We start from the raw sequence: 21,501 nt of genomic DNA, 5'->3' as shown, positions 1-21,501 counted from the left end.
GAAATCAGTTTCCTCTTTTGAAACTTTCCTATGTAACTCATCTGTATTTATATGTGAACCTGTATCTTTCATTGAATACTGAAATGAAAAAAAGAAATAGAAAATACAGCAAAAAGCAACATCTTTTAAAAGAAACCATTATATGCTATGATTTACCTACTAACAGGTTTTTAATTTTCTTTGTAGAGTTCTGTTCAGCATGTTCTGTGGCCAGCATACATTCCTTTCACCTAGATTATTAGCTTTTTCCTTAGCATGTTTTATTGGATATGGTTTTAAAATCTGCTCTAAATATTAATTTAAAATGATGATTTCTTCAGTGTTGCTTCTTTTTTTTAGACTGTTACACTGTCTTACATTAAAACAAAATAATAGTAGGTGGTAAATTGCTTATATGCTAAAATATTTACTTATCTTGACTATAAATGGATATGAATGTCACAGTAAAGGAGCTCGGTATTAAGGTGAATATACTTCAAGTCACTTTACTATGTGTGTGTATATATACACACATATATGAATTGAATTACTCTGATTTTAAAAATTAAGGTACTTGATTTAGAGTTACAGTGCTTTAACTCTGTCTTTTGTCATCTTCACTTACCTTAAGTTGGGCTCCACCCTCCTGGTGGGATCTTAGCAAGGAAGATGGGAGGGACTGAAAGGGTAGAGAGTCTGGCACTCTTTATTGAAATTAACAATAACCATGTAGACATTTTTTCTAATAAGGTCTGTTAGAGAATATTCCAATCTAATAATATCCCTAGGGACACAGCACAAACCTCTTTACTGCCACACAGGCGTATAAATGCAATGGGCATACTTCTGTCCCTCAAGTCCTCTGATTTCTGCCTCACAAGAAATTATTGATCTCTTAGTTGTCACCTCTTGTGTTCATGACCTGTGCTATTGCCTTCTTTGCTAGGCTTTTTTTAACAACGTGCTTGTAGGATCCCTCAAAGATTTGGCTCTGGACTCACCGGTTCAGCCCTCCTTCCCTTCTCTCTCAGGTTTCTTTGGCAAGGACCTTCAACACCCAGATTCTCCCTGTCGCATGAGACTAAAACATTATGTTTCTTGGGTGGGAAATCGTCCTCATCTGACAGCTAGTGGTGTTGTTCCTGGTTTTGCTTCTCCTATGAAGGGGTACATGCAGCTCATGCAAGGCTTCCTTTTAATACCCACTTCTCAATGTTCCTCAAGATCCAAATCAAATGGTGCCCTTGTCTGTACATGAAATGGAATACCACATACTTTATCCAAACACTTCATAGAAACATTTGCCAATTCCAGGTTCTTATTTAGATCTTGGAGATTTGGAGATCTCAATGGAAATTATTTTCTCCTCTGTTGTTTGATCAATCTCCTACTTCCTTTTCTAAGTAGGTTTTGAGCTACACCTTTTTCAGTTGAGATGATTGTGTGTGTCTGGAAGAAGGATTAAAATGCAGAGCAAATCCATTCTTAGGTGTTTCCTTGGACCACAGCTCATGCATGATGTCTCCTACCATTGTAAGTCTAAGTGAAAATCACAAGGAGGTCCAGAACAGAAAATTGGATGGTCACTGAAAGCTATTGCTCTCTGCTTTTTCTCAGCACCCACTTTCAGGAAAAAAGGTTTTTTAATTCTTTGGCCTCAATCATATGTTCACCCTGCAGCTGACTATATTAGTACTGTTAATTCCCTGGAATATTACTGTATTCTGTAGCATCTCACCAGACAATTCTTCTTCTGCATGTGGAGTAGAGGAAAGAGAAAGCTTTTGCACTGTTTCTTTCTTTCACACACCCCTTATCCAATGAGATAAACTGAGGCCACCTTTGAGCTTCACCAATCTTTTCTACCGTATCTAGCCTCTTACCTCCTTCCCATGCAGATATTTTGCCACCTAAAGCAACAGACTCACTACAATTATCTCCTCACAGTCTTGGCCACTATGATGCTTCTAAAGAGACTTGATGAACTTCCTTTAATATTCGCTGGAATATCAGGTCCTTTGAGTCAGTTCCCATATTAGATTATATTTGACATCACTGACTGGTGCCAGAGATCCCTGCCGATTGCACTAGCACTCCTGGATTATGCTGATATGAAGTGACAGAATGTGGTGTCTTGTGTAGCAATTTGTAGAAGAACTTAGAAGATGTTAGAATCCCAGAAGTGAGATCAGTTTTTACTTACTCTGCCAAATCGTTCCTCTCTAATGGATTTGACAGCTACAGAAACAAGTAAGCCCCAAATGTAACACACAAATAAGAATGTAAATGCGTTGATGCTTTTGATGAAAGTTTGTTCCTCAATTATTTTGCGTTTTAGTACATCAAACTACCTTACACTGCTGGCATGATATATATATGAACTACTTAGGAATTTTTCATTATTTTCAGATTTCCTATCACAAAATTAGAAAGACATATGTATGTACGGTTAACTGAAAGTGAAGTGACAACTACTGTTATTTTACAAGTCATCTTTAATGTTTACCACTCAGCTGCAAGATCAATTACTATGGTGTGGTGGTTCAGAAACATTTCTGGCCATGATCGCCAAGGTTTCCCCATAGTTATTAAAGCCATGCTATCTAAATAAAAGGACCTATTTAATAATCTCTTTGAGAAAGATTCATAGAAGGTTTCCAGTACAACTTCATGCTCTCTGGACATTTTAATCTTACTATCGGGGGAAAACCAACCAACTCCATAGCCAGGACTCCTCCTTCACCTTTTTCTTTACCTATATCTACTCAATATACAAAGGAGCTTTCCATACGCAGTCACTGTTTTCCCAGAATGCACTAGTCTGGATGAACCAAGTACCACAGTCTTCAACATCTAGATATAACATTTGAGTGTATGTCTAAGAGATTCATATTGCTACTGCACTTTCTTCCTTTCTCTGTAAAGACCTGTCTCACTTAGAAACTTTCAAAACTTGTTGTACCTGACTGTCTATAATCTTGCAGAAATAGGTTCTTACTGACTATCTGTAACATCTGATGAAAGGGTAATAGTCTGATTAATCTGTGGCTATACGATTCAGTTTTCAGCCTAACCATCTCCATATTTTCCTCTTCCATATCTTTATAGGGTTTTATAGTCTTACTTTCTTGTTATCGAAAAAGTATGACATGAAGATTTTCACTCAGAAATTCAAGTTCAAACTGCTTTAGCATATATAATTCTGTTGGTTCAGTGATGAGATTCATTCCTTTTTTTCTGACCTACAAGTCACATATGCAAATGTCTTGACCAAGTCTTTTCATCAGAAATATCTTTGCTTCTTAGCAAGTCAAAAACATTACAAGTCCACTGTTTTTTATATCATCACACTTTGTATCATCAGTCAGGTAGGTTTTAGGTTGATGGTTTATTTAGTGTATAAAAAGATCTTTCTTTTGGCAAGGTATCTTTTTGGAACATTGAACTGTGGTAGGGAATCTGTGCATGAGGGTCCTGAGTACACCAGGCTAATTATCCTGACCAACCTGTAACCATCTTTCTCTTTAATCATCCTTTGGATTACCTTTCAACCCACACACCAGAGATCTGGTTGCCTAGGTGCAATGTCATCTCTGATATAGCACAGCTGTTTAGCCTTGGACCAGACTTACATGAAATCAGCTAAACTGTGAGCAAGAGCCCTCATTTGGGTCCTCCACCTATGCACTCTGTTACATTGCCTTTGGAGCTGCATTTTAGCTCAGGCTTTTGTCCTTGATACTTACCCGAGCTACACTGTAAGTATGTAGTGCCTGTCTTTGCAACTTGCTCCTGGCCTTGCCTTGCTGACAGTTCTGCACCTGGGGAGGAATAGCCCCATGCACCAGTACAGGCTGGGAGATGACTGGCTGGAAAGCAGCTTTGAGAAAATAACCTCGGGGTCCTGGTGAACAAGTTGACGATGAACCAGCAATGTACCCTTGCGACAAAGAAGGATAACATTATCTTGGACTTCATTAGGAAAAGCAAGGTGGGCCCAGCCTTTTCTCAGTGAAATGGCTAGATGCAGTGGGAAAAAACTGAAATACAAGAAATTCCATTTAAACATGAGAAAAAGAATTTTTACTGCGATGGTAGTCAGGCACTGGAGCAGGTTGCCTGGAGAGATTATGGAGTCTCCATCTTGGAGATACTCAAAACACAGCCCTAACACTTACTGACCCTGCTTGAACAAGCAGGTCTCCAGGGGTCCCTTCCAAACTCAGCCCTTCTGTACTTATATGATATGGCTTCCTGGTTTGACCTTGGACCTTCCTTGGGACTTATCTGGCAGTCACTGGACTGCTTCCTGAACTCGCCTACTGTCACCAGACGTGCTCTACTTGTCTTACTGTTGCCCTAGTTGGTGACATTATTGTCCCATGCCTGCCCTGCTGTCACCTTCAGCTCCTGGGTCACATTGTGCAGCTGCTGGCCCTTGCTACTGTCTGACTCTGTTGCAGATTCTTGAAGCATGAGCAGCAGGTTGGTTAACAGTGTTATTTGCAACATATTTATGGATCAGTTACACCCCGATTTTTTGCCTTAAGAGTCTCTAAGAAATGCAAAATAATCTGCACTAGAACTTTCTCCAAGACTACTGTCAAATGTCTTTTTGATTGCACGGCTGGGAAAGCCTGTGTGTGTTTTCATATTTCTATTACGTCTGATGGAGTCCTCAAGTAAAACAGGACAAGGCGTTGCCAGCTAAGGGTCTTGTTTTTCAATGGGATCTAATCTTACTGCCAACAGTTATAGTAAGTCAAGCCTCTGAGCCATTAGCAAATTGATCCTTTCTTTATCTTTGAAGTTTGGTTCCTGAGTGGGACTCTGTCTGACAGACAAATGAGAGATAGTATCTTGCAAAATAGTTTTTAAGAACAGAGTGTTTCTTAGAACATATACCCTTTTACCCAGGATTGTGTCGGGTTTTCACTTCATCCAGAAAATTAGTCTGCCAGTGTCACCCCTTCCAATTTCCTTCTTTAGGCATGTTTTGCTTTTCTGTATTTTTAATAAAAGAACATTTAGAAAGATTCTCTTATGTATTTTGCGTCTCCTACAGTGCACAACACAGAACTGGAATTCTCAATGTAGGGGACTTCTCACTAGATAACTGTATTGTATGAAAACTTGTTATGAGACAGCTAAAAAGGTACTCCTGATACAATTAATATCCATTTAACTAGAGCTCAGACATTACCGGTATTGATTCGAAATATCTCAATAACTGTGATTTATAAGGCTGCCACAAAGACATCCATTCACACTTTTACTAAGTGTGATTCTCTTCTTGAATAATTGAAGAATGCTGGTGCTGGGGTTTTTTAACAATTGTACTTAACAGTAGTGTCCTGTTATTTTAATTCAAGATAAATTTTGTCAATGCCTCAAAAGCTTCCCCCCATGTTAGACTTCATGGAAGGTGTTACATTTTTACCCTATATCAGTATTTAAGACAGTAATATAATTCTTGAAATAGAAAACTATGTAAAACTTTAAGCTGATTTTAACCTTGTTACTTCGCAAGATTTTCAGGATTTGATATTCCTCTTACTAAGAACCTACAGCTGCTCAGTAGAGGAGAGGAGAGAACATGATAAATTTAAATAGGGGAAGTTATTCTTCTCTTTTTAATACTTATGACCCAAATATAGGGTTTGTTCTCTACATTTTTGAGAACTGAATTTTGTCCCTTTTACATTAATTGCAGTGGTCAGTAGGTGGGTTTGCCTGATCCATTCCAAAGTACTTGTGATTTTGTCTTGGAGTCTTGTATTACTTCAGTTGTTCTGATTTGTGTTGTACAACCCATTAACCAGAATGCCTATTTAGTACAATAATTAAGTTTTGTTAATTTAATTATTTCAATATTTGTTCCAATAGATTGTACTTGGAGGCTTTTGCTTATGCCAGCCTTGGAGTCCTGTTATGCTCTCGTGAAGATCTATTACGTTTTACATATTTAAATTTTTTAGTATGGTTATAGTTTATATAGAAGTACATAATAAACATCTATTTTAAAAATATTTTGTATTTTATATGTAAACTAGAAAAGAGAAGTTATAGTGAATGTTCAGACTTTCAGCTCATTATCTGCTTAAAAAATTTAGACATTTGTACAAAAATATGCCATGTGTTTAGCACTGCTGATTACCAATTAAAGAACTCAAATTTCACATAGTCACTGATTTTGTAACCATACATTTGTCATAAGTTTTTTTGAAGATCTGTTTGAAGCTCACAGTTAAAATCCATGGTATGTCTTTTTCCAGTTCATGGTTCACTTTCAGTGATTTGGGTTAACTATTACTGAATCTGCTTCTGGCCAAAAAATAGCAAAATTTCTTCTTGCTAGAGTATTTTCTGTAACTGTTTTTGAGAAGAAAGCTATGATTTTAAAATGTTATCTTTATAGAAAAAAAAAAAGTTTGTCCTACCTCAGGGTATTTACATCATTGCTAACAGTTCATAAACAGAATTTTAGAAACTATCTATCTAACTTAAAACATCATGGCACATTTTTATATGACGACACAGACTATGGTCTTTTTTTACTTTTTAGTAAAGTTTACATATAGGAGGCAGTAATATATCCATAGAGAGGTTTTCCTTCCCTGGTATACCAGCTCTTTTTTTTAATTTGTAGAATTAAGTCTTACTTAGGAATAACAAAATACAAGACCAAAAGTGGATAGAATTGCTTTTAAATATTGGGAAAGATGAAGATGCAAAGGAAAATTCAGAACTCTCTAAAAATATGAGTAGCATTACTCACATTAATACTCTTCCAAAAATAACACAGAAAAAAAATTAGTGCATCAATAAGAAATGAAGGAAATGTTAAAGGGCATCCTTATTCTGAATCACTAATGCAGAGAGACTAATCAAATCTTACACTAGCATGGCATTGATAGATATTAAGCATAGGGTATCTCATTCCACTGGCACACTGACAAACTACTAATACAAGATTTGAAGTGATAAGGGGTTTATCAGCAATAGAGGTTGCAATGTAAATAAATGGAATGTCTATTTCTTTGCCTACGGCTCTAGTTTCTATTATAAAGCTTGGTTTTATAGATATGTTTCTATCATCCATACTTTTCATATTTACTTAATGGATACCTTAAAAGACACTATTTGAGTTAACTTTTATTTAATGTGTAAGTATTTGTTCCTTGTTCCTGTAACCTTCCCAGCAGTATAGCCTTCCTTTTCACTAGTGCATATGAAACTTAAGGAATATTTTTGTGGATCATATTTTCCAAGAACCTAAGTCAGTCCTGTTACTCACTGAGAGTTCCTGTGTACAGAGGTAGAGATGAATGTCTGCTACATAATAGCTGTTTTACTATGAATATTATTTCATAAATCTAAGTGAAATTTATACTCAGGTGCATAGATGAAAGCCATCTTATTAAAAATTATAACACTCCATAATACGGAAGTTGAAACATGCCCATTTAAAAATAGAGAAACTGCTTAGGTAACAAATTGCCAAATTCTGTTAATTTCCCTGACCAGCTAATATCAGCATGAGGATCCACTGTATAATGACATAACAACAAAAGTTTTAATTTGGTACACTAGACAGATGTGCATAAATGCACTAGTCAAATAGGTAACAAATCTCCAGCAGCTGCAATGATAATTAAAAAAAATTTCAAATTGCTATCAGATACATGTCTATAAGTCTATCTATAAAAATGAATTCATGCATAATAAAAAACTATACCTCCTATGTCTTACCTGGCCATCACCTTTGACACTTACTTAACTTCCTACTTTAATCTTGCTCACAGTTTCAGCATCTGTGTGGTGGAGAGCCTTTTTTTTCTTGTCATGGGGTTAGATATTCACATTCTGTTGTGTACTTTGATCCCTAGATTCTGTTTGTTTTACTTGCTTTTGGCTTCTGCCTCATCTATCTTCACTTCATTATACTTAATAAACAGCTTTGAACATGGGTTAAACAATATCTAAATATGAAAACCTACAATTTGTCCATACATAATTCTAGTTACTACTGTTTAACCTCTTTTCTACAGGCATTAAAATTCAAAATTCTGGTAAAAAATAAAAAAATTGGAACAACTGAGGAAAGAAGGCTCAGGAGAGACCTTGACAGTCATGGTGAGACAGGGGAAATTTCTGAATTTGAAAATATGTCCGACGAAGATGAGACTGATGAAAAAGCCCTTCTTTACCCAAAGAGTGAATCCTCAAAAAGAAAAAGTGAACGTAGACCTTCACCACCACCTCGAAAAAAGGCAAAGGTAACTTTTGTCTCAATTGAATTTAGAAAACATATAGATGTATGCCATTTTTTTAAAAAAAAGAAGGAATATATTATCTTAAAATAGAGACTAAATTTAAAAGGTAGCCTTTAAAATTACTTAGAGTAATATATTTTGAAATATTTTTTTTTAGCTCAAGGTTTCAGAGTTTTCTTGATTCTTACAAGACAGTCCAAACTGGAGCATATTCTAGTATCCAGCTAAAAAGCAACCCTTCCCTGTGCTCCTATCCTAAACTCCACCTGCATTTTCCACTTTCAAGTCGTGTGCTTGTCCCAGATGCTCAGTACCACAATAGAGTTAAGATAAAATTGCCCAACTGCTTTGTTGGTCTCAAGGCACTCCTGGAGCTATGCATGGAGAACATTCATAGCAGTTCCTGATGATGAAGGACAGAGTTAATTATTTCTTCCCACAGTCCATCAGTCTATCTTGGAGATTTTGAAGAGTTCCCATTTCCCTATTTTCTTCTGTTCTGGATTTATGCATGAAATTAGGTATAGAGTTCTGGTTGCGCGAAAACATTTTTAAGCATTTATAATAGAAAAGGTATTTTTACATTTATCATGTAGAGACTTAACATTAAATGCTATTTCTGAGAGTGTAAAAATTGGATGTAAACTTCTTTTTGATAGTCAAATTTAACTTACTCATTTTTTTAACCAAGTAGTAATTTTCTGCCATGGAAATCTGTTCCTTCATCAGGGTTCAAACTGCTTTGTTGAAGTTTTTTAGGCAGGCAGGAGGCACCCAGTATCCATTCACTTTTGCACATCATGCTCTGATTATCTGAATGTGGGTAGACTGGTAATGCTCCTCAGGGCTCAGTGTTTTTGCTGAGAGGCAGTGTCTGTTCCTCTGTGTCTCTTTTCTCTAAGTGATTTGAAAGTCAAGATCTTTCTTTGCTTCTTTCTCTTTCCATCTGATACAGAGAGATAGTAAGGAAAAATTCTGAGGAGTGATGGAGTCCTCTTTGAACAGGGAGGGCCAAATTTCCAGATAATAGGGTCACATATATTTGTAACATCATGTTGCAGACCAGACCATATACCACATACATCTTGATCAACAGCAGCAACAACAGATTTCTGGTCATGTTTCACGAGCAGAAGAGAAAATGGTTTCTGGGGTCCCACTCTATGGGAATGGGAGTATTTATTCTGAGGTCCCACTCTATTGGAGGGTGGGAGAGTGTTTAAATCCACACCCAAGATACCTTAGTGATGCTGTTGGCTTTGGCTGTGTCACTGCCTTCCTCCAGAGAGCTGTATTATTCAGGAGTTGTGTCAGTAAACTCCTATTGCTCCTCATGGGACATAGCCCCAGAATAATTAACAATTGAGCTTTGAGTACTTAAGAGCCATGAGCAGGCAGTCCCTATTATTTTGTCAGATGAGAATTTGCCTTCAAAAGCTTTAATGGAATGTAAACATTATTAGCACCATCAGCTCTTTGCTGGCTACTGCCACTGATTAGCTCACAAGCTCATGCTAAGTAAAATGAAGAGGTGACATAGTACCTCAGTTTAAGAGATAAGACCCTGGTAAAATTTCAGTTGCTTTAATGTGCAGCAGCCTTTGCTTTTGCTTGCTTTGATAATGAACCAAGACTAAACAAAGACTTTGGCCAAAGAACTTTCCATCTTGTTTAAGAAGAACAGAGTTTTCCTAACTTCAGAGCAATGCTTGGAGGAATATACCTATGACTGATTTGCTTGGCATGGTAAAATATTCTCCTGCTATTCTACCTGCTACTCCTGCTATTGAGTTTGTCTTATTGATGTATAGATTCTCCTGCTCTTTTTTTTTTTTTCTCCAAGTACTTCCTACCAGTACACCTTTTCTAGTACTTTATGTATTTAGGAATGTAAAGTTGGACATGTATTTTAAATGAGTAATGTTAAGACCATGACATATGATTTTAATTTACATATCAGTCTCAGAAGCAAGGAAATGATAAAGCTGTCCAACAGAACAGTGTGCTAGGAAGCATCTCTCCATTCACCTTACAATTGCTGTGATGAACAAAAAGACAATAACCTTAATTGTCTCTGACTGGATCAACTGTCACTATCAAAATCATATCTTAAGCTCAACTATTCATTAATTGTGACACATTTTCCCATGCTTTATGCATCCAGAGTGATAGTTTCTTCTGAATTGTTAATGATAATAATAATGAAATATGTGTTATTGTGTTTTTTTTTATTCTTCCATCATTTTATATTATGATTATTAGATGAAGAAGATAAAAATTGCCATTGCGTTGTCGGACCTTGTGGTTTATACCAAATCTGAGAAGTTTGTGAGCTTTGAGCATTCCCTAGCCAATCAGAAATGCTATGAAAATAATTCAATTGGAGAGGTTAGAGCACGAAAATTTGTAAAACATTCAGGTAATTTCTTTTGATGTCATCAGATAAAAGTTACAATGTTGCCATGGTTCACTGCTTAGGCATTGGAAGCCTTACAGTTTTATGAAACACATGCTGTCCAATTTTATTTGGTTGTTTTTATAACATTGTTTCTTGTCATATCTTGTCATTTTCACTGCATTTTTGTATTTCAGTTGGTTTTGTGAGGAAAATTGAAATTCAGCTTTGTTTTAATTTCATGTAGTTTTATAAGAACAAATATTAACATAGTATACAAAATGCCTGAATACCTTTTGATTCATTGTTTTCCGCATCAAATAATTTAGAAGTTACAATCAATACTTGAAAATGTGTGGAATAGGTTTCACCCCCACCATGTATGGTCTGTAGTCCTCAATGGCATGCAGTACCCCTGGCTTTGATGATAACTGCAGATAAGAGAATCCGCATTGACAGAATGACTAAATCCCATAGCAGGCACTTTGCTCCATTGGACCAGATCTTTCATACCAGCCAAGTTGGATTATTCAAAACTTATTCTGTGTTGGATCATCTCCATTTGGTGCAGCCAATACAGTGCAGCCTCTGCTGTTTTAACTCCAGCTGTCTGCCAACAGCCTTAAGGGAGTATTAAAAACAGAGATCACTGACCATGAGAATGAAGTCTGCCACAGGCCCATTCATTCAGGGCCAGCCCAGTTGCCATCCACCACTTTGTGGAGATGATTCAATGGTTGGTGAGGTGAATGGTGCTGAACAGCATTAAAACAAGTAGGCTTTTGCCAGCCATCCATAGTCAGAGTCCTCTCTGGTTTCTCTAGAAATCTAGTGAACATAAAAGTAGTTTTATTTAAAAAAAAAAACCAGGCAGGGCAGTGGGAGGATGGAAAGGATCAGGGTGATGATCCTGGAAATGTAAAGCTTTCTGTATAATTACTAAACAGGAATAGTGTAGATAGAAGTCATTCGAAGTCTTCCACATCTGTGTCGTTTATGCTTTTGTGGGAGGGAACACTGCTAGGAGCAAGAAAATCAACTCACTTGAATAGTTAACATATTCTGAAGATTACAAAGGACCCAATTAAGTGTCTTTTAGAAATGCACTGTTCACTGGCCTTGAGATTATTCATTCATCTTATTTAAATCTCAAAAGAGCAATCAAGCTAAGATCATCTTGGGATGACTTTTTTCCTATTGAATTATTAAAGAATGAGTGGGCTTTTTGATCCATTTCCTGGTTTATGTGTTTTAACTTTCCATGAGAACACAGTGGGCTTTAGTGTAAAAATCATATATTTACCTAACAAAGAGGTGAAGAAACAGAAAATTTCCATGAAGGAACGATTCTTGGTTATTGAACTTTTAACAAAGGTCTGCACTATACACAGAAATACTGTCAGATTCAACTATACAGAAAATATTAAGGTTTTAAAATAGGATTTTAGCCATACCTCAGAGTGGCCCATATACTAATGTTAACATGCATAAAAATGTCCTGAAATAGAAATACATTGATATGATACACTGATTGTGTAAAAAAAACAAAAAAAAATCTGGATCAGATTATTATATTTTTATTATTATTTATTCAAATAGGATCTCTTTATTAATAAAGTTTTTCTTACCAAGGTTTTTTCATTCTTTTTTCAGCTAAAGAGTTTGTTTCACACACTTCAAGATTCATTACAAGAATCTACCCCAAAGGAACAAGAACAAACTCTTCAAATTATAATCCTCAAGAGTTCTGGAACGTGGGGTGTCAAATGGGTATGTACATTTACAGAGACTGCTGCATTCCAGGCTTTGCAAAGACTATACAGATACAAGAGTTTTTCCTTCCTGTATTTTTTGTGTTCTGTAAGTTACGTATTTTCCCTCAGGGGCATCACTTTCATTTTGTGCTATCTAAACTTCTCCTTCAGTCTACATATCCTAGTAATTTTTCACCCCAGAATCCAGGAATTCTGGTATAGAACAAGTAAGGGGAATATTATTGTCATCTATTTACTTCTGTAATTAGTTAAAAATAGGCCCTAATTAATTATAAATATCACTTTATGTTAAGTAGCTATATCTTATCCCAAATATGCCAGTTTATTATAATTCATTAATTCCTTTAAACTACCTTTTTTTTCTATTGGATAAGAAGAAAAACACTAGTAAGAACAATACAACATTTTTAAGCTTTGAACCTTATTTTGTATTATTCCTAACCCTAAGACTAAACAAAGCATGACTTTATCTTATGAAACAGTGTAGCAAAAGCACATATATAAACAACTTTCCACAGCTAGAACAGATTTTTCTTCTTTTTCTTCATATATTATCTCCTTTTTTGTTAATAATTCTGTGATCTTTATCTGTAGTTGTCTGTAAGGAGAGCTTAAATCATAATTTATATTTTACTGCCTCTCTGTTTGGGCTGAAATTATTATGTTAACTATGTTACCTTAGGTTTTGAGGTAAAAGCAAGCATGCTATGCATTAAGTACTGTATTGCCAAAAAAAAATTATTGCAATATACCTTTCAAGAAAATGAAAATAGATTACATTTTTTGCATGCTGTATTAATCAAATTCCATAAACTCCATGCTTATTTGTCAGCTGTGCCCAAGGTATAAATAGAGCACATTTATAAAAGAAAATGGGAATGGTAGCTTCTTCTTCCTCCTCTTTTTTTTCCCTTCTTTTTTTCCTTTTTTCCCTTTCCTTATTATTTGTCTTTTTTTTAAAAAAAAAATTCCTTTTTCAGCTGAGGTCTGGCACTCTTTGTAGCTACTTTGTATTTAACAAGGGAATAGAAGCAGCTGCCTGTTTAGCTAAAAGTGGGAACTGTTGGAATGCAATTGCATTTGCTTTTTCCTAAGGTTGCCCTTAGCATTGAATTAGAAGAGGTGATGGAAAGATTTAGGAATTTTTGCACAGCAATGGAAACCTCATCTGAAGGATTTGTGGGTTTTTAATGGTTTTATGCGACTGGAGTGACACAGATGCAGGAGATGTGGGCACAAAAATTAATATTGATGCCAAGAACTCCCAGATTATAGTATTCTACTGCAAAGAAGCACTCAAACGCTCCTGGTCAGCAGAATACCCAGGTACATCTGGGGGCTGCTGGGAGCCTCCGGTGACTGTATACATGCAAAATACATTTAGCACCTTAATTTCCAGTACAAAGTGTATTAGTTTCCTGAGCAATGAAATAACAATAACTTCTGTTTCTCTTCATTTGAAGTTATTTTTTAATTTGAAATTGTTAAAAATAAGCATGACTTCTCTACTCAGCAGGCTTTGAAAAAGCTCTCACCTGTAAGCACTTTTCCCTTTTTAATGGCTTTAGAAGCTCTCTTGCCTTCATCTTTTTGCTCCTCAGTTTAAAAGATTCTCAGTTACAGAATATTTTTCTACGTCAGTCTGCTACACCTTCTTCAGCTTTGGGTAAAGTAGAGAACAATATTTTTTGCATCCACATATATATTCTGTCTTTTATTCTCTTTCTGTACCAAGGCCACTTGAGGGAGACTGTGGGGTGAGCGGGGTGCACAGGGCAGTTTGCCATAGGTCCCAGTTTTGAGAGGTGAAAGGTATGGTCTCACCTTGTTATATTACAATACACACTCATACAGAGACGGGCACAGATTTCACTTTGCCTGTAGGGCCCTGGAGTTTATGTGCACCCTTCTTCCAGGCTTACTTTTTCACCTGTTTCCTTTCTCAGCTTGCAAAATATCTTCTGTTTCAAGTTACCTTCTCATAAATGTTTTTAACCGTGTGCTATTTCCAGTCAATCATGCACATGAATATTATTTATTGTTTAACCCCCTAACGTATCCCCAGCTACTCTCCTACAGTTATGGAACTTAGAAGGAGAATCATGCCTCAGCTTTCACTGAGAGATTGCTGTTTCCATGTCTGTCGTCCTGGCCACAAGCAGTGGAGGACAACCCCAAGCCTAAATTTCTTAACCATTTGCTGTTCCTACACCGAGTTATGCCATGCTGTCAGTGCCACACATTGAGGTAATGGGGGAAACAACGACTAGGGAGATTGCGTGAATTTGGCCACTTAGTGCTGGCTGTTCAAAGAACTGAAATGTACTCAGACTCCCCATAATTCTCTCATTCTTATGAATTCTGCTTCTCATCCTGAGTGTTGTATTGAGGTATAGTTTTACAACTACAGTAGGAGTAAAAAAATTACTAAATAGTATAAATTTTTTTTGTGTCTGTGTCCTTATAAATGTTTATTTATAGTACAGATTTGGACTTGGGCTAGGCTATTGCTGGAAGTATCTTGCCTTTACCATACCATTTGAAATTGGTTTGATTATATTCTGTCCTTGTGGTTGATCCTCACTAAGCTTGATGTCATGCTACCGCTGGATTATTTACCCAGGGTGGTGCACTCTCTATATACTATCTACGTTGCTATTAAAAACTAGTAAGTTTGTTTCATGCTTAGAGAAAACACAGGCCAGAGGTCCTTAATTTAAAATGTAATTAATCTCTCAGGCTTATCATACTGCAGTTTACTAGTTTTCTTTCTAGCCTGTAAATCTCCATACTGATCTCTGCAAAGAGTATCCATTTGTTAGATCTCAAACAGGACTGAAGTCTTTAAAAATTACTATATTTACTGTTGACTCAGAGTATACTTTAATGAAAAGTCATTCTAAACATTAGTATACAAAGCATACGATTTTTGCTGTTTAGGGGCTTTGGGCCCCTTCCTAGAAGAATTAAAAATATGCAGGAAGCAGTTAGATCTGCCCTCTTGGTCACAAAATTTGTATCTTCATTTAAAGAAACATTTTTCTCATGGGAATAGTCTGATTATAAGCAATTCTCCACATATATTATTTCCAAGCCATGTCAGATCTATTCTTGATTCCCTAATCTGTTTTAGATAACTCTTTGGCAGAAATATGACTGTGCTTCACAATGCAACTCCCAAAGCTCCACTCAGTGAATCTTCTGCTGATGTCCCTCCACTGATTTAACACAGATTTTTAAATTTTTGTGTCTGTCTTGTGTCCATATAGCTCACATACCTTCCCTGTCTCCCTACCATTGCACTCTGCATCCCAGGTACAGAAGTAATCCCTGCAGATCACTTCTACTGTTTTCCTAACACTGTTCACGGGAGTCTCAGGTTTCTCCTATGTCACCTATTCCCCTTCCTCAGCTCCTCTAACCTTGCCCTCACCTGCTAGCTTACCCTTCTCACTTACCTTTAAGTTCCTCTATCATCCATAATGTTCTGACTGGGCAAAGAAAATATATCATGTTTTGTTCAAACCTACATGTAATACTGCCTGCCAGCCCTCTGCCTCAGGTACATGATGACAGTTGAGTTATTCCTTCACTTCCCTTAGTCATAGGCCCAAAACTGTTCTCTTCTGTACTTTGCCAGCAATTTTCTCTAAATTGGTTGGAACATATTAACTCAGAGCCGCCTGGCACTCGACTACAGCAGGATGAAATGGTCCAACAGGCTCAAGATTTGTTGGGGCTGAGGACCAGAATTATGTAATTGTGTAAACCTAATTTCCAGAGGAAGACAAGTTAAAAACCACAGTAAAAAGTACAGAGTTTCCACAAAATTGCTTTTGGATATCACTATGCACTCAGTGTCCATTCTCTAAAAATTGATACTCGTAAGAACAGGACAAGTTTTGTGAACAAAGGGGTCTTATGGAGAAAAATACCTACAATAACTTTTTATAGTCTGGGAAAATTAGTATGCCTCCTGCATACAACTGCAGTGTAGCACTGGAAAGAACTGGTTTGGCATATCCATATCTCCTTTTTATTTAGTAAATAAAATGGAAAGTAAAGATTTATGTAGAGAAAGAAAATTCAGGACAGTTATTTAAATAAACAGATATCAATTGTATTATATTGGCTGAAAAAAACAGAGGAAAAAAACAAACCAAAAGAAAACCTTAGTGAAAATAAAAATAGAAAGACTTAAATATCCTTTTGAATATGTCATTTGCAGGCAATACAAAACATTGTTTGTGTATCAAAACAATCTATGAGAATGACCAAAATGTGTCATAAGTTATATGAGAAAGCCATGGCATGGCAGGTACAGGATTTTGTTTTAGAAGAGTCTATATACAGCATATGTTTTCTGGAGCACTCATAAAAATTTATATACTACTGTGAAGGTACCACTACTTGTATGATGGATTTTTCTTATCGAAGGTTTTGTTTTGGCCTGTGAGATCGAAATGCAGCTTGGCAATTTTGTCACATCTGTTTTGTGGCTAAATCTTGTGTGCAATAATATGACAAAAAATAATGCATAAAAAGATGAGTGATAAAGAGTTCTCTAGCCAGGTCTGATTTTAACCTCTGAAGCTACCTAGGGAAAAGAAACCGACTTATTTAGATCTTGGTATCCCTTACCTGTGCAACTTAAAATGACAGTCAATCTGACCTTGCTTGGGTTCTGAGTCAAAATTTAAAGAAGAGGCAGACTTTGCAAAGCCTCATAAAGAAAACAGAGGGCACAGGATCACTAATTTACTTCGGAATTTTCAGTTGTTTTATGTTTTCTGTGAAACTGTATTTTCCTTTCTTGCTGGAAAAATGGCAAAACTAGAGACAACAGGACTGATTTTTTCTTCTAAATGAACAGGTTATGTTTGATCATGGGAAGTTTAGATATTCTTGCAATCTTACTGAACACTATACATTGTAGAATATGTGATGGAGTGTCAAATTTAGTAGAAGAATTTATGAAATAATGAAATAGAATTTAAGGAAAAACAAGCTCTTCTATTAAAAGATGGTGGTATACTACTTTTTCTTATATTTATACATTTAATTAGTTTTTCAATATGATAATTTTCTACTCTTGGTTATTATTTTTACTGGAAATTTTTTTCTAATACAGCAAAAGTGTAAAGCAAGCATTTTCTATAACATGGCTTTTTTCAACAGCTAATGCGACATCTGAAAAAACCTGAGACTATTCATTACCTTATAGCTTTGAATTGTTATTGCTTGAATTTCTAGTGAAATCTGTGAAGTGACATGCTTTAATGTTTTTATTCTTATGCCCGGTTAAGTTATTAGAATACCTCAAAGCTCTTTCTTTGCAGTATATTTTATTGCAGTTAGATACTACATGAGCACTCTTAATCTAGCATTGTGGCCCTTAAAACCTTGCAGATGACTTAACTCTAAACATTGCCAATGACATGGACAAGACAGTTACATCACAGCATCTCATCTTTGTTCATTCTGCATCTAAAAACCTAATAGTTAGTCTCCAGCCATTAAACAGATCTTCATCTATCTTTCCAAAATGAGTTCCAGATTTTGTCCCAAACTAAAACACCTCTTCTGCTCAAAGGCAGGGGATGAGTCTGACATGTCATACCCCTCGTGGCAAAAACATGCCCAGGCTGTTCTGTACAACTATCCTTCCAGTCTAGACCTCATTCTTTGTTTGGGCTTGCTGTGGCCTTATCCCACAACTGACTCATGGAGAATGTGCTATAAAAAAGACGGGAAAGATTTCCTCCTACCTCCTAAGCCAAGCAATGCCCTGGAAGAATGAAATGAGAAGGCATAGAAAAGTATCTCTTGGTTGCCCTCTCCCTCTTGTTGAGGTTTCAAGGCCAGGACTAGTCATCATAGGTCAGCTGCAGAGAAGGTGGGGGGTCAATACCTGTATTATTACTTTCTTCCTAATATGGTTTTAACACTCAAAAAATTCATCTTTAGAAAATGAAAACTAGATCTTGCACAACTGACATAAATTTTACTACATACTGTTGAATAGTGTGTTGTGGAAAGATAATACTAAGATGCCAAAGAAGCGTGTTTACTATTAACAAAAAGTCATGTAGTTGGAAAAAAAATCCACAGCTGTAATAGGCCACATGGCCATCATAGTTTATGGAACCCCCAAAAAGGGTTACTTCTCCTCTTATTTTTTGCTCCCATAAGTCCCCAGTACAGTGGGACAGCTATTAGAATTGCAGACTCCAGGGATATGATTAATCTCATACTTAAAGTATGGACCCATTTTTGGTTATGTTGTCCCTTAAACTTCATTGATTAGATCCTCACTAGCCGTAGTGGGGCAGCTAACTCATGTGTAGACATCTACAAGTTAGGTGGGACAATATGACCCTGTTATATGAAGCTATCTAATTACACTCAAATTTCCTTTGGAATGGCTCCAAGGGCTGGGAGGTGTTCTGAATAAACGTTTCATGTTTCTCTTGCAGGAATGTCTCTAACTGCCAGGTTTATGACAGAGCTCTTAGGCTACTCTGGAACCTTGTTCCTTTTTGGCATTTTTTTTGGTGTGTGTAATAGATACTGGAATTTCACTTAAAAGCAAAGAAACACCACAATTTAATTTTGGCAGCATTTTGTTGACAGTAATAATGAAAACAATTTTCCCAGCTATCTTCATTAAATACACAACTGCAGACAACTAATAGAATATTAAATAATTTATCTGAAATCTATTTAATTTAAAAGAATGACAGAAAAAAATGCGGGGACACAACTGTCTCTGAACTCCTTGCTGACCTTGTTCTAAACCCTGTATTAGAGACCCAGACTAAAACAGGAAAGGGAAGCTGATAATATACACTGTTCTGCCAAGAAGCACAAGGCAAAAAAATTTTAAACATTACTTTGGGAAGTATCTGTTTCAGGTGTGAAATAAGTGAAATGACAACCAAAATATCCTCAGACTTACACTGAAGTGTAACTTTCAGACTGACACATTAATTAAATAGCAAAAATCAGTTTAGATTTTAGATTTGATGATAGTTTATCAGAAGTGCTTTAGGTACTTTTCCCATGAGAACCTCACAAGAGGGGATCCCTAATTGAAACCAGTTGCAGATATACTTGGACAATAGATGATTTTTAATCACCTGACGTCTTTTTTCCAGTAGAGCTACTTGTAATTAAGTGGGAACAATGTCAGCAATTATGAACATTAGAATGATTGAATTCTTAACACTTCTAATTACAATGTCTTTAGAACTACGGTATTGAATTGGCTTAAAGACAATAAGGACAGACTGAGTGCTTGCACACGCTGAGCATGATGTGTCAGACAGTTATGCATGTTACTCAGTTCTCAGAAGAGTAGTCCGTCTTACTACAGCAGAATACCTCATGTTGTAAGTCATTCATAAATTAAGTTTCTGTAGAATAAGTGTTCATTTCAAAATGCATCAGAGATAAGCAAAGCCAGAAATTATAATTAAGCTTAATAAAATTTGGAGTCTGAATAGCTAAAGACCCATTTTATTCTGTAAGGAGAAAAAAAATACATACACTTTGAACAAATTGTTTGATCAAAAAAAAGAGATAAGACAGAGTTTTTATGCCAAAATTTATACTAACCAGTTAAGTCTGCTGTGTTGTAAAGGATCCAATCACTCTACACTTTTTTTTTTTTTTTCTGGTAGAGAGTAAGTCTTTGTTCATAAAGTTTGAGTGGTATGTCACTTATTCATTGGCTTGGCAAGAGGACTAAAGCTGCATAAAGATTTAAAAAACTCATAAAGCCCAAGGCAAAGGGAAGCTGAGGACTCTTAAAAGACTGACTTTGGAGAGTATGTCCACAAGCCTGAATTTACAAGCACCCAGAGATGGCAGTGGGGATCAGAGTGACATGTCAAGACAGGACCAGAAGAGCAAGTAATGCTCAGCGTAGCCTGAGGAGGCTGCTGTAATTGGCAGGGAGTCTTAATTATGCTGGAAGTCTTTCCACTTTCTCAGATATACCCAGATGAAAAACATGTTTAAAACCCACCGTATTCTACCATTTTCCCAGGTTGCATGTTCTGACCACTTGGTCATACAACATATTATCTTCCTTACATCTGATGTTAGTGAAAAGGGTTTACAGGGTACTATAGTATGCACTATATTTCTCTTATGCAAACTCCATCAGACTGCATACTATATTGAAAATATTATTCAATACACTAAAAGGGTAATATTATTTTGTACTCAAGGATATTATGATAGTTAATGGTTGCACAAGGCTTAGAAATTAGTGTTATATTTATTATTCAGATGATGAAGTTATTACCATACCTTAGTTTGATAGAATTTGTTTACTACTGATAAGACATCTTCCTGCTGTGTATGCTGCTTCTGTTAAACGAATGTTTCCTTCCTGGTATATGTAACAGGTGACAATTTGACATCATGTTACAGTTTATCCTTCCTTCGGATATCTTCAGTTGATTTCAGCATGATCTGGTGACTGAATATCCTCCCTTTTCATCCACATTTTGAGTCAACTCATACTCAGTTAGCATGCCCTTTATTCATGCTGTGGATGAGATTTTTTTTAAAAGCCACCTACATCACTTCGAAAAAAGTAATGTGGACTACCCAGTCACATAAGGACTTCTGAAAATATTTCTGTAAATTTGGGCAGTGATGGATTAGGTGCAGCTGTGACCTGCATGGGAGAAAAAAGGAGAGACAGTCAATGCCCAGCTGGGAGTGCTAACATGGAATGAATGCAGTGTCTTCAAATCCAATCACATAGATCATCTCATAACCAATGACAAAATATGCCAGTTCATTAGGATAGGGTCCTGTTTTCGTAGTGTTTCCCAGTCTGTGTAGAATTCAGTTCAAATTTTGGATATCTAAGGCACAGAAGATGCATTGCATTCATTGTGAGCAGACCATTTTAAGAACATAGACAACTGGAAAGAACTGAGAGGATAGCAACAAGACTGATAAAAGGGTTGAAAGTGTGATCTATTGTATCTCTTTAGACTGAAATGAGTGAAGTAAATCATGGAGATAGGAACATTGGCACTGAGTACTTTTTGCATAT

At 36.2% G+C, this 21,501-nt stretch overlaps 1 protein-coding gene across 1 annotated transcript in view; it reads left to right on the top strand.

Annotated features, from left to right (window-relative positions):
• PLCZ1 (phospholipase C zeta 1) overlaps nucleotides 1–21,501 on the top strand; it is a 55,676-nt gene that overhangs the window by 23,552 nt on the left and 10,623 nt on the right. Inside the window, exons 7-9 of the mRNA XM_059817041.1 lie at nucleotides 8,031–8,258; nucleotides 10,518–10,674; nucleotides 12,304–12,420. Of these exons, the coding sequence (XP_059673024.1) occupies nucleotides 8,031–8,258; nucleotides 10,518–10,674; nucleotides 12,304–12,420 (502 nt within the window). The remainder of the gene's footprint in view (nucleotides 1–8,030; nucleotides 8,259–10,517; nucleotides 10,675–12,303; nucleotides 12,421–21,501) is intronic.

The sequence above is a fragment of the Gavia stellata genome, chromosome 4, assembly GCF_030936135.1.
Source record: "Gavia stellata isolate bGavSte3 chromosome 4, bGavSte3.hap2, whole genome shotgun sequence".
NCBI classification, from domain to species: Eukaryota; Metazoa; Chordata; class Aves; order Gaviiformes; family Gaviidae; genus Gavia; species Gavia stellata.
The sequence above is the reverse complement of the archived record's forward strand: the minus strand, read 5'-3'. Positions and strand labels throughout refer to the sequence as shown.